Below are 17,379 nucleotides of genomic sequence, written 5' to 3'. Positions count from 1 at the left end.
CTAAAATTCAAATAACTTACAATATCAAGTACTGATGGGCATGCGGAGCTGGTGGGGATTCAAAAGGTACACTTTGCGGGCTTCCCTGGTGGCGTAGTGGTCGAGAGTCCGCCTGCCGATGCAGGGGACGCGGGTTCGTGCCCCGGTCCGGGAGGATCCCACATGCCGCGGAGCGGCTGGGCCCGTGAGCCATGGCCGCTGAGCCTGCGCGTCCGGAGCCTGTGCTCCGCAACGGGAGAGGCCGCAGCGGTGAGAGGCCCACGTACCGCAAAAAAAAAAAAAAAAGGTCCACTTTGGAAGAGTATCTGGCAGGTTCTTACGAAGCTAAACATAGTCTTCGTATAATCCAGCAAAATCCAAAGGAGTTGAAAACTTAGGTCCACACAAAAACTTGCACACAAATGTTTACAACGGCTTTACTCACAATCGCCAAAACCTGGAAACTACCACGGTGTCCTTCATTAGGCGAGTGGTAAACAAACTTGGTACATCCAAACAATGGAATATTACTCGGCAGTAAAAAGAGATGAGCTATCAAGCTATAAAAAGACATGAAGGAAACTTCAATGCATATTGCTAGTGAAAGAAGCCAATCTGAAAAGGCTACATACGGTATGATTCCAACTCTGTGAAATTCTGGAAGAGGCAAAACTATAGACAGTACAAAGATTAGTGGTTGCCCGAGGTTCTGGGGGAAGGAAGGGAGAGATTTTTAGGGCAGTGAAATTCTGTGAATGATACTGTGATCGTGGACACATGATGTTATGCAATTGTCAAAACATTTACAACTGTACGAAAAGAGAAGTGATTTCTTAAACTATACACTTCAGTTAATCAGAATGTATCAACACTGGTTGGTTGATTGGGACAAATACAGCATACAAATGCAAGATGTTAATAACGGGAAGCTGTACAGAAACGCTCTGTATTATGTGCTTATAATATATTCAGCGTCAAGGACCGTGGTAAGACAGGCAGGAGTAAAATGTGCATCGAGTAGGACTAAGAATATTCTTCAGGTAAATTAACATATTGAATATGTGAGGAGGAAGTAGAGGAGGTTAAACTAGGAAGAACCACTCTGACCCTGCCTCCAGCCCATCAGCACAGAGCTCAGAGCCTTGGCCGATGGGCAAACTCAATCTGTGTGGACCAAATGTATTAAGAATCCATACTTTCCCACCGCCAGTCTCCAAGAATTTGTCTCTGCTGTAATAGTGGAAAAAACTCCTCCTCAACCAGGAGACAAACTCCAACTACCAGTTCTAGGTTTTGGACACTTTCCCTGTGCAGCAAAGAAGAACACATCTGACTCCATATTGAATCTAAACCTTGTGCTCAGTGGCCTGTGCTCGGTCATGCTGGCTCTGCACCTTTTGTAAAAGAAGGTTGCCTAGAGCCTGAAATATATATTGTACATAATAGCCCTTTCTCAATGCTCTGCCTCCCAGGCTTGACCTTTAAAGGTGTAACACTTTCCATTTATGTAGAGGTAAAAAGTGTCAGAACGGAAAATAACAATTCTCTTGCTGGAGGTTTAAAGGAACCCTGTGAACAAAGGATTCTGGCACCAAGAAGTCTACAACAACCCCTCCTCTTTTAGCAAAATCGAAGCCTGAATGCTAACTTGGGTACAACGGTTCTTGGGACACGAGTCCACCATCTTCTCAGTCTGCTGGCTTTCTGAATAAAGTCACCATTCCTTGCCCCAAGACCTTGTCTCTGGATTTATTGGTCTGCTGTGCGGGGAGCAGTATGCGCTTGGACTCAGTAGCGCCTGCATTGCTCCTACACAGACAAAATATAGTATAAGATTTCCCCCTCATATAAGTGTTTCCCGTTAAATAGCCGGCCCTTCCTGTCTTTGGCTGCCCCTCCTTTGAGATGTGTGGGCACCATCACCCTCCTTGTCACAATGTTGATGCCTGGATCGCTAAACTATAGCACCACACAGGAGGCTTCTTTCTTCAGCACCGTGGAGAACAGAACACGGCGTGCCCGTTCCAGGCACACCTGTGTCCGCTGTGCCACCCAGCAAAGCAGCCAGACCCAGCTTGTCCTCTCCATGTGCATCTAATTTCCTCTCAGTTCCTTTTGTAAGGCCAACTGGCCCGAGGCAGGGGAACACAATCAGATTCACAGGTTGCATCAGACCGAAATTCTCCGGACCACCCAGTTCCAGAAACTGCCCTGGAGACATTCCGAACCACCCAGTTCCAGGAACTGACCTGGGGACTTTGAACCCAGCCCAGCCTTCCCGCCTTTCGAGGGGCGGGACTAACGGTCCCCCAGGATACCCGAAAAGACCACCAAATAAGGAATACCCTGCGCCCTCCCAGATTCACCACACCCCTTTCCCTTCTTCCCCTGTAAAATCTTGCCCAACCCTCGCCCGGTGCGACTTCTCTGGCCCCTTTCTCTCGGACCAGTGAACCTCGCCCGCGAGCGCTCCCTAATAAAGCTCACTTGAAGCTTTCCTCTGTTTCGCGGTGCCGTTTGTTAAGATCCGACCTTACACCTTTCTCTTCAGACCATTCCCAGAACATCCAATTCATGTTTTTGAAATTCTAAAATATATTAATCATGCAAGTGTAAGCAGATAGGGTAGGGGGACCCCAGAGAAAGGGAACAGGCATGGTTTTCTAGACATAAGAGAAGCCACTTTTGGCCTGAGCCATTTTGTGATCTAAGCCTGGCTACAATGCTTGCCTTTGAACAGGTCTCACTAATGACTGATCTTAAGGGAAGTGAGGGCCAAAGGAAAAGCAGTCAAGAAACACTAGTTCATGGCTTCCCTGGTGGCGCAGTGGTTGAGAGTCTGCCTGCCGATGCGGGGGGCACGGGTTCGTGCCCCGGTCTGGGAGGATCCCACATGCCGCGGAGCAGCTGGGCCCGTGAGCCATGGCCGCTGAGCCTGCGCGTGCTCCGCAACGGGAGAGGCCGTAACGGTAAGAGGCCCACGTACCGCAAAAAAATTTAAAAATTTTTTAAAAAAGAAACAATAGTTCATCCATAAAACAGAGTTCCTCCTCAAGGGGTGTACGTAACAATCTGATACAGTCATTGAGTTCTGCGGAAATTAAGGCCCCCACCAGGTACAGGACGGGATGATGACATTGACGCTCAAAGAGCATGACTTTGATAAACTAAAGCTTGGACTCTGTCAACCTTCGCCCCAATTCTCCTCTGCTCAAGCCCCTTCATGAATATGCAAGTACCCTTAGCTTAAAACTTCCCCAACTTTGCTGTTTGGGGAGACACCACTTTGGGAAAGATCCCCAGCGTTCTCCTTACTTGCTGCAAGTACAGGAAGTCCCCTACATACGAAACTTCAAGTTGCGAACTTTAAAGATGCAGACGTGCGCCGCATGTCCAATCACGTACGTTAGTTCACGTGTCTGGCATCATCTGTAAACGCTGGGCACCTAGGCTAACTTCGTTGGACTTACAAACAAACTGGACTCAGCGAACACGCTCTTGGAATGGAACTCATTCGTATGCAGGAGGCTTTCTGTAATAAGTCCTTTCTTCTCCCGCTCTTTGGCTTGGTTGTGTCTTTTGGCTCAACACCCACCGAGAGGCGAACCCAGTTTTCAGGTAACACGAGTGCTTACATAAAGGGCACTGGACAGTACTTTGGAAAATGTACTCGGGGTTTTCAGAGGATGCAAACACACTCTGCATATGGCAATTTCTTAAGCCCATCTTGAAACAAACAAACAAAAACGCTAGAAGCGTTAACTACAGATCACTGACAGCACGCTTTTGGGAGTGAGAAAGGTGGGTTATACAAGTTATTGAACCCTTCCCATCCAAGAATGTCACGTTCTGATGACAGAACACTCTATCTGGAGGAGGGGTGAGGAACATGGTCCTCATAACATCTTCAAATAACAATCATGTCAGCTATGCTTTCTGTCAAGAATTACAAAGTAATCATTGCAAGACTAAGTTTTTAAGCAAATGCCTGCAGAAAAATATTCTGTGTAGCTAAGAAGAAAGACCCATTTCTTTAGGACAGAAAACATGCAGGTAGTAAAACTGTCCTGAAATTTTAAACACTTGGATGGAGGGAAGGAATTTTTAAAATGGGAATTTTTCTTAGATGCTTAAGTTCAATAAAAATACCTTAAAATGGATATAAAGATTAGCAGGCACCGAACTAAGCAGTTCACATACGTATGCCGTCTTAAGCTCACCAGAGCCTTAAGGTGGTAATAATATACCTATTTGTCATGTGAATTCTTCCCATTACAAGTAACAGAAAACCAGACTTCAACTGGCTGAAGCATAAAGGGAATTTATTCACTCAGGTAAGTGGAAAGACTCAGAGCTGGGCTACCTTCAGGGCTTAAACTATCTCACCAGGGCTTGGACTCTGTCCAAATCTCTGCCACTTCCTGTATAATCCTCCTTCGGAGGTTCACGATGGCCCCCAACAGCTTCAGGCTCTCACCTTGTAATGACAAGATAGCCAGCACAGCTGCAGTTTCACGTCTTTTCTTGTTTCTACATTCAGTAGGAGGAATTAAAGGAATTTTCCAGTAGCTGCCACAAATATACTGAGTCCATCTGATTAGCCCCACTAGGTCCTATGCTCATTCCAGTTACAGTAAGTCCTCTACATACGAACCTTCAAGTTTCGAACTTTCAGAGATGCGAACGTGCGTTCACACGTCCGATCACGTAAGGTAGTTCACGTGTCTGGTGGACGTTGTCACATGCGTGCATCCTCTACAAGGGGCTGTGCTTTTGTGTACTTCACTGTACGGTACTGTATAGAGTGGAGCAGTACAGTACCTTTATTTCTAGCCCAGGATGTCCAGAAGCAAGCGTAAAAGCAGCGGTGGTGTAGCTGGTACTGCTAAGAAGAGATTCACGACGCAGGAAATGGCAAGGGGATTTTCTTTATTTGAGGAGGCACTGTGAGTTTTTGAGGGACAGGACCCAAACGTAGAACGGCACACGAAGGTTGCAGCAGCCCTTCAGAATGCAATCCAGTGCTACCGCGTCACCTATGACAAGAAAAACAGAGCTACTACCCAGACATTACTGGATCATTTTTTCAAGAGGGTAGATAGAATTGAATCCAGCAAGGAACCAGAACCTGTGCCATCAACGTCAGGCGTGAGTGACACTGCAGCTCGCCCTCCGTCCCCTATTGATGATCCTTCAGCTCTACCGTCTCCCACCTCCTCTCCCTCCTCCAGTCAGTAACTCTTCTTGCCTGTTCACTGGATGCCAGGCCCTGTGTGTCACCTGTTGTTCTGTACTACTGTACTTTTCAAGGTATTGTACTATAAGATTGAAAACATTTTCTTCATTCTTTGTTTTTTATGTATTCTTTATGTGAAAAGTATTATAAACCTATTACAGTGCTATATAGCCGATTGTGTTAGTTGAGTACCTAGGCTAGCTCTGTTGGACTTACGCACTGGACTTATGAACACACTCTCAGAATGGATCTCGTTCATATGTAGGGGACTTACTGTGAGTCACTATGGCCAGGGCACTGAGATTTTCTGATGAGCTGAAGCTGGGCATATGTTCCATCCCAGGACTGAAGCATCCCCAGGACAACTGGTGGAGAAGGGCTCGTGGATACTGAGGGGAGAAGTAAGAAATGTCCCCTTTACGCATAGAACCCAAAAGTAAGATCTACCTATCTGAATCCAAAGCTTTCCCACTCTTTCCTCTGTGCTCTGAGTCACAAAACAAAAGGTCCTGAGGACTAGTGACCCTTACTTGTCTCCTAGACCCATCACCAACTGGAATGTAAATCAAGATTACAATATTTGTCGGAAAAGTTTGAAATATTATGTGAAAGATTATGAACTTCATTATGAACTTAATTTGGCTTTATCAAAAAAGTTTACCTTGTTTTTAGTCTGTTTCAACGAACTTCCAAATAGGAGTGGCCATCTTAGAAAATTTAATTCCATTAGGAAAAAAATTATCTTCAATAAAGCTTCAGATTATCTTGTTTCATCAGTATATCATTTACTCCAATGTACATCAAAAACTTTAACTTTTAGGCCTTTAACAATCAATGACGTATTTCCAATCAACTTGGTAACTTCTTTAGACCTCACTTTCAGAGAAGTGAAAAAAAGAAAGGACTATTTGCATTTTGTATTTTTTCTCTGTACTTTCAGCTGAACTTCATTTCAATAAAAGTTTAAATAGCACAGCTGAGTCACTGTCTCAACAAACTTCTATTGGCCTCTGCGTTGGGCCACGATGAAGCGTTAGCGACTGGATTTAAGCTTACCTCCGTCAACTAAAAAATTCAAATATAAGAAACAATGGTTTTCGGACACTGGACAACGGGCAGCGCAGGATGTGATGCTTAAAGAAGGGAAAGGAAGTGGGCCAGGCGTGTCCAGGCTACACCCGAGGCAGGGCCAGCGGCCTGGCTGCCTGGGCAGTCAGGGCTCCAGGACCCGCAGCAGGGCGCGCTCCGGGCGCCGAAATCCGACGAACGCTAAGCGAAGGAAACCACGGAGCCGGGGAAGTCGAGGACGCTCCCCACGTGCGTCCGCGCCCCGCACTCCACACTCCGCCCCCGACACTTGCGCGAGCGCGCGCGGCGGCGAGCATGCGCGGCGCGGCCCTGTGCGGCGCGCAGCAGATGAGCATGCGCGGTGTAAAAGCACCGCCCGAGCGATAGAGGCTTCTGTACTGTGTGCAGGGCAGAGCCGGTAAGCATGCGCAGTGTGGCTGCACGAAGGGCGGGACCTGCGAGCATGCGCAGTGTGGCAGAGCCGCAGCGGGCTTCCGGAAAGTGGTGCTCAGCGTGGGGCAGGACTGGGCCGTTGAGCATGCGCGCTGGCGTGTGACCGGAGCGGCGGTGGTTGCTAGGCAACGGCGAGCCGCAGAGGTGGAGGGCGTCGGCCGCGGTGTGTGTGCAGAGGGCGGGGTCGGTTCCGCTGCAGGTGCGGCCCCGGGTGGAGTAGGGTGGAGGGGTTGGGATGGGTTGGGGAGGGCAGGGGAGGGGGCGCCCTGGAGGCGGGAGCGGCCGGGACTGTCCTGTGCAGCCCCAAAGGTCCTCGGGTCCCCAGGGCAGCCCGCCTACTCCGTGGCCATCCCTTGGGAGGGCCTAGAACGGTCACTGAGAACCACAACCAGACCGTTACTGAAAGGGGGTCCACTGTTAACACATACAGTTGACCCTTGAACGAGGATGTGAACTGCGGGGCCCACCTGCAGGCCATACCCGGATTTTCTTCAGTAAATGTGTACCGCAGTGCTACACTCTCCCTGGCGGAGGACGGGGGTCGGGTGGAGGCTGATTCTGGGACTTGAGCATCCTGGGGTTTTGGTGAAAACCGGCGGGTCCTGGAACCAGTCCCACGGATATCCAGGGACAGGAGGACTGTCATTCTACAACTGTTTCTGTGCTTCTGGCCAACCTGGGTGGAATCTCATCAAAAATGTAAAACAAGGAATTCCTAAGTTATAAAACCTGGCAACACATGTGTCCAATTGGCTTTTAAAAACTTTCTCTGGTGTTGCTGTGTTTTTAACTAGCATGTTTATAAATTAGCTTAAAGTCACTTAGACAAATCGGTAACAATTTTGCCACCACAGTGGTATCTTTTTACCAAGCCCTACCTCTTTTAACTAATTGTTAACAATGGAATTTACGAAGAAAAAATATTCCTATTAAGTTTAGCTCTTAATACTGGGTAAGGATTAAGTTTCTAACCGTAATGCTGCCACAGACTAATGATATAATTTTGGAGGAGTCAGTAATCTCTGGATATGTTTTCTCCTTTTAAAATGAAGTTGGACTAAATAGTTGAAAATAGTTTCTAATGTTGAAATTTAACGACACTGTAGGACTTACAAGGGGCACAGTTTTTAGCAGCTCTTGATGTTAAGCCCAGTGGCTTACAGTGTAGACACTTGAGATAAAATTGTCGACTGCAGATAGCTAGCTATGATTATTAAACAATTTTTCGGATGATGCAAACTATATTCTGCCAGGTTGTAGGCATTTTGAAAGTAGAAGATTCTGTTAGTGATCTTTCAGCATTTTAAATACCTTCTACCATTTCTTCAGCCTGGACTGTTGTGATGAAATATTAGATGGAAACTCCTTCATTCTCCTCTTGATGCCAGAATTGAAGGGGAACGGGGTTGCCGTAGAAGCTGTCACCTCACTGCTAAGGGGTCTTGGGGATCTCACAGACTCCTTTCCACTGTGCTTGCTTTCCTCATTCTGCACTCACCCCTTAGGAAGCTCATTCTGTGGGACTAACTGAATGTAGGTGTTGATCCTGAGATACATGTTTGGGATTAATTTGTCTCTTGTCTTACAATCAAGCCCTCAGCAGTACTCCCTAATTACTCCAGCAGTTTACTGTTCCTCCCTATCCCAATATATTTTGTACTCTTGTCTTCATAAGATATACCCTTGTCTAAAAACTAAAAGGACCAATTCCAAATTCTTCCACCAGCTTTTTGTGTGTGTGTGTGGCTGCGTTGGGTCTCCGTTGCTGCGCGCAGGCTTTTCCCTAGTTGCGGCGAGCGGGGGCTACTCTTTGTTGCGGTGTGTGGGCTCCTCATTGCGGCGGCTTCTCTTATTGCGGAGCACAGGCTCTAGGCGTGCGGGCTTCAGTAGTTGTGACACGTGGGCTCAGTAGTTGTGGTTCGTGGGCTCTAGAGCGCAGGCTCAGTAGTTGTGGCACGTGGGCTTAGTTGCACCACGGCATGTGGGATCTTTCCAGACCAGGGCTTGAACCCGTGTCCCCTGCATTGGCAGGAGGATTCTTAACCACTGTGCCACCAGGGAAGTGCCTTTCCATCAGCTTTGAAGGGAACTGGATCAAGCATAACTGTTTACAGAGTATCTTCTGTGTAGAAGGACCTATTTTAGATACTTTACAAAGGTTGTCTCATTTAATCCTAACAGTAACCCTGCAAGGAGAGCGTTATTATATCTGTCTTGAGGTGGGGGAACAGACTCAGATATGCTGCGTATCTTGTATAAACAGGTAGAGCAAGATTAGAAGCCATGTATGTCTCTGCTGTGGACAGAGTGAAGTCAGACAGTATTCCTGTTACATCCCAGAGCGTCCACTGTTCCCTTCTCTAAAACATAAACACCTGCTGAGTTCTGGAGGGCCTGTGCTTTTCTTGTACCTGTGGGGTAGCATGTTCATTGCCTGCTCTCTGTCCTTCAAATCCCTCTTCTAATCGTATCCCTTTAAGAGGTACTTCACTTACATTCTCTGATCTTTGTAGTCTGAAATTCTGTTGTGTCCACGTATAGTAACATTATATTTAGCAACAGATTGTTCTCATTCATATTAATAGTTCCCTCCGACTATCAGGAGAAGTGCTTGAGGACAGGTGAATCAAGTCACGACCGCCTTGAGTTCCTCCGGGATCAGAGCACAGAGCTTAGTGCTGTGCTGGTGTGCACTCATCGTCAGTTAGACTCCCCGTATTTCTCTTCCCCGTAAACTTCATCAGAGACTTTAGGTACACTCTAACGCTGGCTTTCTGTTGGCTTTTTTACAGTAGAAGAATCAAAGGACTGGGATATGAAATGATGATATAATTTGATATAGCCAAGAAACCACTTCTCCTGGGTCAGCATGTTAAAAAATAAGGTACACAATCCTTTTTAAAACATACACATTGTTTTACTCGTGAATATATATATATATATATTTTTTATTTTTATTTATTTTTTTTTTTGTGGTACGCGGGCCTCTCACTGTTGTGGCCTCTCGTGTTGCGGAGCACAGGCTCTGGACGCGCAGGCTCAGCGGCCACGGCTCACCGGCCCAGCCGCTCCGCGGCACGTGGGATCTTCCCGGACCGGGGCACGAACCCGCGTCCCCTGCATCGGCAGGCGGACTCTCAACCACTGCGCCGCCAGGGAAGACCCGCTCGTGAATATATTTTAATTCAGCTATTTGACAGTATAAAAAATAGTTTGCAAACCTTGCTTCAGTGAGGAACTGTCAGCTGTAGTACTTGGTGTAAGCATCTCTTAGCTGCATGGAAATTGTATTTTGTATAAGTTTTCACTAAAAAAGCATACACTTAAATGCAAGGTTCTCTTTAATGTAACAGAAGTAAGCTTTGCCTGGAGTCTAATTATAGTGAAACAGAATGTGCTCAGGCACGCACAGCTTATATACGTCAGAATGCATTTATTCATATTACGATTAAGGCCTTAGTAATTAAGTGAAAAGATGTTACTATGTCGTTAACATAAATGGTGAGACTGGGCTTTGCTCCCCTGACTTGGGTAACGATGGGTGAAGCATTCTTTACTACTGGATTTGGTCTGGTATGGCATCAAGGTTGAGTGTTAGAGCATAAGCTTTCTTGTAAATGGTACATTAGATAATGTTCCGCATGTAAGGCTTTTTTCCCCACTTTCTAGGGTCATTCATCTAAACAGGATAACTTAGCAGTCACTGCAGTGGCTTTACAAGATCACATGTTACATGATCTTCAACTTCGAAATCTTTCAATAGCAGATCATTCTAAGACAAAGGACAAATGTACAAATGTACATTCTTGGACAGAGAACAGATCCAAGTCTCTAAAAAGAAATACAAAAGCAATAATAGATACTGGACTTAAAAAAACCACACAAGGCCCCAAAGCGGAAGATCCAGAAAAAGAATACGTTCTTCATCCAAAACCACCACCACTAACTTTAGGTAAGCTAATCTTCATTCATATTTTGACTTATTAGACCTAAAGAATCTGGTTGAGATTAATAGTACCATTTTCTCCGGTACAGAAATTATTTTAACTTATGATCTTACAGAAAGATATGTCTGTACTGAAGTTTAAAAGTGATAATGGGGCCAATTTGAGTAAGAAAATGAAGATAGTAATGATAAGTAGAGTAAGAATCAGTACAACAGAATAAAGTAGATATCCATTAACCTACAGTGACATAAATAAATAACTGAAGAAATAAATAAGTAATGGGGAAGGCTCTTTCTTACAGTAGAATGACAACTATAAGTATAGTAGACCAGAACTAGAAATAGAAAATCACCATGTGGTAAAGACCACACTGATAACAACCATCTGAGGACACTGGAACTAGCAGGGGAGTCGCGTTGAGACACAGGTCGGGGCACAGCCTCATGGCATTACCCCAGGGACCAACTCACCACAGGAGAAGCGCCAGCACCTTTACCAAGTGACAAAGTCCAACGCCAGGCTCTCAGAAACACGCAGATCCCTCCTAGGGCGTTCTTGCCAAAGATGCATCTCCAAATGTAACTCTGAGGAAACCTTAGATGACCCAGGTGGAAGGACATTCTACACAGTTCCTGGCCAGTGCTCTGCAAAAGCGTCAAGAGAAACAAATAAAGACTGAGGTGCTGTCCCAGATCCTGGGAGGCCAAGGGCACAGGCCAGCTGAGCCCTGTGAGTGATCAGGGTCAGAACAAAACGACGTCAGTGAGACAAGAACGACATCCTGCGGGGAGTATAGATTAATCAAGAGCGTTGGATCAACATAAATTGCTAGATTGGACCACTGCACTCAGGTCGTGTAAAATGTGAACATCTGGGGAGGCCGAGTGCAAGGCACATGAGGATTCTTTACACAGTTTTACAACCGTTTACAAGTCCGAGATTATTTTAAACTGCAAAGTTAGGAAAAGAAAAGGTTTTGATTTTTATTTCTTATTTTTATTTTTAGCAAGGGAGGCTGGGAAGTAAGGTCCAGCTGTGTGCCCAGGAGGAGGGGAACAGGCTGGTGAACATCAGCTAGCTTCTGCCATAGATTCAAAGGATAAAAAGGGTTTATCCCCATGAAGAACAGAGGAAGAATGTTCTTGACGGAGGAGAAGACAGAGGCAGGGCTCTGAGGCAAGAGACCTGGGGCATTTGAGGAGCTGAAATAAGAACAGAGTGGCGGAGCCTGGTGAGCCAGGGTGGAGGAGACTGGGAGAGCAGGGAAGAAACGCGAGGGGTCGGATGAGGAGAGGGGCTTGGGGTTTTAAAATTTTTGTTGTGGTAAGATATACATTACATCTGCCCACTCTCACCACTATTATTCAACATAGTTTTGGAAGTCTTAGCCACAGCAATCGGAGAAGAAAAATAAAACGAATCCAAATCGGAAAAGAAGAAGTAAAGCTGTCACTGTTTGCAGATGACATGATACTATACATAGAGAATCCTAAAGATGCTACCAGAAAACAACTAGAGCTAATCAATGAATTTGGTAAAGTAGCAGGATACAAAATTAATGCACAGAAATCCCTTGCATTCATATACACTAAGGATGAAAAATCTGAGAGTGAAATTATGGAAACTCTACCATTTACCATTGAAATAAAAATAATAAAATACCTAGGAATAAACCTACCTAAGGAGACAAAAGACCTGTAGGCAGAAAATTATAAGACATTGATGAAAGACATTAAAGATGATACAAATAGTTGGAGAGATATACCATGTTCTTGGACTGGAAGAATCAACATTGTGAAAATGACTATACTACCCAAAGCAATCTACAGATTCAATGCAATCCCTATCAAATTACCAATGGCATTTTTCACAGACTAGAACAAAACATTTCACGATTTGTATGGAAACACAAAAGACCCTGAATAGCCAAAGCAATCTTGAGAAAGAAAAACGGAGCTGGAGGGATCAGGCTCCTGGACTTCAGACTATACTACAAAGCTACAGTCATCAAGACAGTATGGTACTGGCACAAAAACAAAAATATATATCAATGGAACAGGATAGAAAGTCCAGAGATAAACCCACGCACATATGGTCACCTTATCTTTGATAAAAGAGGCAAGAATATACAGTGGAGAAAAGACAGCCTCTTCAATAAGTGGTGCTGGGAAAACTGGACAGCTACATATAAAAGAATGAAATTAGAACACTCCCTAACACCATACACAAAAATAAACTCAAAATGGATTAAAGACCTAAATGTAAGGCCAGACACTAGCAAACTCTTAGAGGAAAACATAGGCAGAACACTCTATGACATAAATCACAACAAGATCCTTTTTGACCCACCTCCTAGAGAAATGGAAATAAAAACAAAAATAAATAGGACCTAATGAAACTTCAAAGCTTTTGCACAGCAAAGGAAACCATAAACAAGATGAAAAGACAGCCCTCAGAATGGGAGAAAATATTTGCAAATGAAGCAACTGACAAAGAATTAATCTCCAAAATTTATAAGCAGCTCATGCACCTCAATAACAAAAAAACAAACAACCCAATCCAAAAACGGGCAGAAGACCTAAAGAGACATTTCTCTAAAGAAGATATACAGACTGCCAACAAACACATGAAAGAATGCTCAACATCATTAATCATTAGAGAAATGCAAATCAAAACTACAATGAGGTATCACCTCACACCAATCATAATGGCCATCGTCAAAAAATCTATAAACAGTAAATGCTGGACAGGGTGTGGAGAAAAGGGAACCCTCTTGCAGTGCTGGTGGGAATGTGAATTGGTACAGCCACTATGGAGAACAGTATGGAGGTTCCTTAAAAAGGTACAAATAGAACTACCATATGACCCAGCAATCCCACTACTGGGCATATACCCTGAGAAAACCATAATTCAAAAAGAGTCATGTACCAAAATGTTCATTGCAGCTCTATTTACAATAGCCCGGAGATGGAAACAACCTAAGTGTCCATCATCGGATGAATGGATAAAGATGTGGCACATATATACAATGGAATATTACTCAGCCGTAAAAAGAAACGAAATTGATCTATTTGTAATGAGGTGGATGGACCTAGAATCTGTCATACAGAGTGAAGTAAGTCAGAAAGAGACAGACAAATACCATATGCTAACACATATATATGGAATTTAAGAGAAAAAAATGTCATGAATAACCTAGGGGTTAGACAGCAATAAAGACACAGACCTACTGGAGAATGGACTTGAGGATATGGGGAGGGGGAAGGGTAAGCTGTGACAAAGCAAGAGAGTGGCATGGACATATATACACTACCAAGTGTAATACTGATAGCTAGTGGGAAGCAGCCGCATAGCACAGGGAGACCAGCTCGGTGCTTTGTGACCACCTAGAGGGGTGGGATAGGGATGGTGGGAGGGAGGGAGGTGCAAGAGGGAGGAGATATGGGGAGGTATGTATATGTATAACTGATTCACTTTGTTATAAAGCAGAAACTAACACACCATTGTAAAGCAATTATACCCCAATAAAGATGTTAAAAAAAAAAAGAGAGAAAAAATATACATAACATCAAATTTACCTTTTCAACTATTTTTAAGCACACAGTTGAGTAGCATTAAGCGCATTCCCACTGCTGAGAGACCATCTCCGCTGTCCGTCTCCAGGACGTTTTCATCTTCCCAAACTCTGTCCCCGCCCCCAGCCTTGGGCAACCACGAATTCACTTTGTGTCTCTACGAATGTGACTACTTTAGGAGCCGCGTATAAGAGCAGTCATACGATACTTGTGCTTTTGTGCTTATTGCTTTTAGCATAACATCTCCAAGGTCCGTTCATGTTGTAGCACTATCAGAATTTCATTCTTGTTTAGGATGGAATACCATTCCATTGCCTGCATATAGCACATTTGGTTTATCCATTCCATCAATGGACACTTGTTTCTCCCTTTCGGTTACTGTGAATAATGCTGCTGTGAACATTGGTGTAGAAATACCTGCTTGAGTCCCTGCTTTCAGTTCTTTGGCGAATACACCAAGAGGAGGAGTTGCTGGATCATATGGTAATTCTATATTTAATTTTTTGATGAAGCACCATGAAGTTTTCAGTGATGCTGGGTATGGAAAGTAAGTTTGGCTGGGACCTTGCGTCCGAAGGCAGGTGATGGGTGGCAGAGGAGCTGAAGGCCTGTGGGCAGGAGCTGAACCACAAAGAGGGAGCCTGAGGTTGCTGCAGTGCCCAGTGGACACTTTATCATTCTCCCCGGAACTGCTAACAGTGCTAGTTCTGTCCTAGACACGGCATCTCACAAGAGAGGCACAGGCTTGGAGAATGTGACAGTGATTTAGTGACTGTCTTCCATGTGCAGGTACAGTTTACAGAAATGATCAAGCAGCCTCGGAACAGTCACCTGAGCAGGGTAGATGTAAATTAGACATCAGGAAGAGAATCCCAATTTGGAGTAAATGAGTCATTCTTTCAGGAGCTCTTATTTTAAAAATCTAATTATTATGCATATTAGTTACTAATGAGGTTGGACCACATGCTCTTTTTTTTTTTAACGTCTTTATTGGAGTATAACTGCTTTACAATGGTGTCTTAGTTTCTGCTTTATAAAAAAGTGAATCAGCTATACATATATCCCCATATATCCTCCCTCTTGCATGGTCACAAAGCACTGAGCTGGTCTCCCTGTGCTATGCAGCTGCTTCCCACTAGCTATCTACTTTACATTTGGTAGTGTATATATGTCCATGCCACTCTCTCACTTCGTCCCAGCTTACTTTTCCCCCTCCCCATGTCCTCAAGTCCATTCTCTACGTCTGCATCTTTATTGCTGTCCTGCCCCTAGGTTCTTCAGAACCTTTTTTTTTTTTTTTTTTTAGATTCCATATATATGCGTTAGCATACGGTATTTGTTTTTCTCTTTCTGACTTACTTCACTCTGTATGACAGACTCTAGGTCCATCCACCTCACTACAAATAACTCAATTTCATTTCTTTTTATGGCTGAGTAATATTCCATTGTATATATGTGCCACATCTTCTTTATCCATTCATCTGTCATGGACACTTAGGTTGCTTCCATGTCCTGGCTATTGTAAACAGAGCTGCAATGAAGATTGTGGTACGTGACTCTTTTTGAATTATGGTTTTCTCAGGGTGTATGCCCAGTAGTGGGATTGCTGGGTCGTATGGTAGTTCTATTTTTAGTTTTTTAAGGAACCTCCATACTGTTCTCCATAGTGGCTGTATCATTTTACATTCCCACCAACAGTGCAAGAGGGTTCCCTTTTCTCCACACCCTCTCCAGCATTTATTGTTTCTAGATTTTTTGACGATGGCCATTCTGACCGGTGTGAGATGATACCTCATTGTAGTTTTGATTTGCATTTCCCTAATGATTAGTGATGTTGAGCATTCTTTCATGTGTTTGTTGGCAGTCTGTATATCTTCTTTAGAGAAATGTCTATTTAGGTCCTCTGCCCATTTTTGGATTGCACCGTTTGTTTTTTTGATATTGAGGTGCATAAGCTGCTTATAAATTTTGGAGATTAATCCTTTGTCAGTTGCTTCATTTGCAAATATTTTCTCCCATTCTGAGGGTTGTCTTTTCATCTTGTTTATGGTTTCCTTTGCTGTGCAAAAGCTTTTAAATTTCGTTAGGTCCCATTTGTTCATTTGTTCATTTTTTGCTTTTATTTCCCTTACTCTAGAAGGTGGGTCAAAAAGGATCTTGCTGTGATTTATGTCACAGAGTGCTCTGCCTATGTTTTCCTCTAAGAGTTTGATAGTGCCTGCCCTTACATATAGCTCTTTAATCCATTTTGAGTTTATTTTTGTGTATGGTGTTAGGGAGTGTTCTAATTTCTTTTTTTTTTTTTTTTTTTTTTGCGGTACACAGGCCTCTCACTGTGGTGGCCTCTCCTGTTGCGGAGCACAGGCTCGGAACACGCAGGCTCAGCAGCCATGGCTCACGGGCCCACCCGCTCCACGGCATGTGGGATCTTCCTGGACCGGGGCACGAACCCATGTCCCCTGCACCGGCAGGCGGACTCTCAACCACTGCGCCATCATTCTTTTACATGTAGTTGTCCAGTCTTCCCAGCACCACTTATTGAAGAGGCTGTCTTTTTTCCATTGTATATTCTTGTGTCCTTTATCAAAGATAAGGTGACCATATGTGTGTGGGTTTATCTCTGGGCTTTCTATCCTGTCCCATTGATCTATATTTCTGTTTTTTGTGCCACTACCATACTGTCTTGATGACTGTAGCTTTGTAGTATAGTCTGAAGTCCAGGAGCTTGATCCCTCCAGCTCTGTTTTTCTTTCTCAAGATTGCTTTGGCTATTCAGGGTCTTTTGTGTTTCCATACAAATCATGAAATGTTTTGTTCTAGTTCTGTGAAAAATGCCATTGGTAATTTGATAGGGATTGCATTGAATCTGTAGATTGCTTTGGGTAGTATAGTCATTTTCACAATGTTGATTCTTCCAATCCAAAAACATGGTATGTCTCTCCATCTGCTTTTATCATCTTTAATTTATTTTATCAGTGTCTAATAGTTTTCTGTTTACAGGTCTTTTGTCTCCTTAGGTAGGTTTATTCCTAGGTATTTTATTGTTTTTGTTGCATGGTAAATGGGAGTGTTTCCTTAATTTCTCTTTCAGATTTTTCATCATTAGTGTAGAGGAATGCAA

General features: G+C 44.1%; 1 protein-coding gene and 1 long non-coding RNA gene across 2 annotated transcripts in view; one reads left to right on the top strand and one right to left on the bottom strand.

Moving 5' to 3' along the window:
• Positions 1–4,624: 4,624 nt before the first annotated feature.
• On the bottom strand, positions 4,625–6,617 carry LOC115801707 (uncharacterized). Its single transcript, XR_004022045.2, has 3 exons — positions 5,877–6,617; positions 5,490–5,604; positions 4,625–5,015 (listed from the first exon to the last, which is right to left on the bottom strand). It is a non-coding gene; the product is annotated as an uncharacterized LOC115801707 (long non-coding RNA).
• Positions 6,618–10,273: 3,656 nt separating this feature from the next.
• Positions 10,274–17,379, top strand: part of RNF32 (ring finger protein 32) — a 35,703-nt gene continuing 28,597 nt past the window's right edge. Inside the window, 2 exon segments of the mRNA XM_089917959.1 lie at positions 10,274–10,309; positions 10,406–10,688. Of these exon segments, the coding sequence (XP_089774085.1) occupies positions 10,274–10,309; positions 10,406–10,688 (319 nt within the window).

The sequence above is a fragment of the Delphinapterus leucas genome, chromosome 9 (genome assembly GCF_059928025.1).
Source record: "Delphinapterus leucas isolate spDelLeu-1000000601 "Yukka" chromosome 9, BTC_Dleu_Yukka2, whole genome shotgun sequence".
NCBI classification, from domain to species: domain Eukaryota; kingdom Metazoa; phylum Chordata; class Mammalia; order Artiodactyla; family Monodontidae; genus Delphinapterus; species Delphinapterus leucas.
Note: the sequence above shows the minus strand (reverse complement) of the source record. Positions and strands in the feature narration are given on the sequence as shown.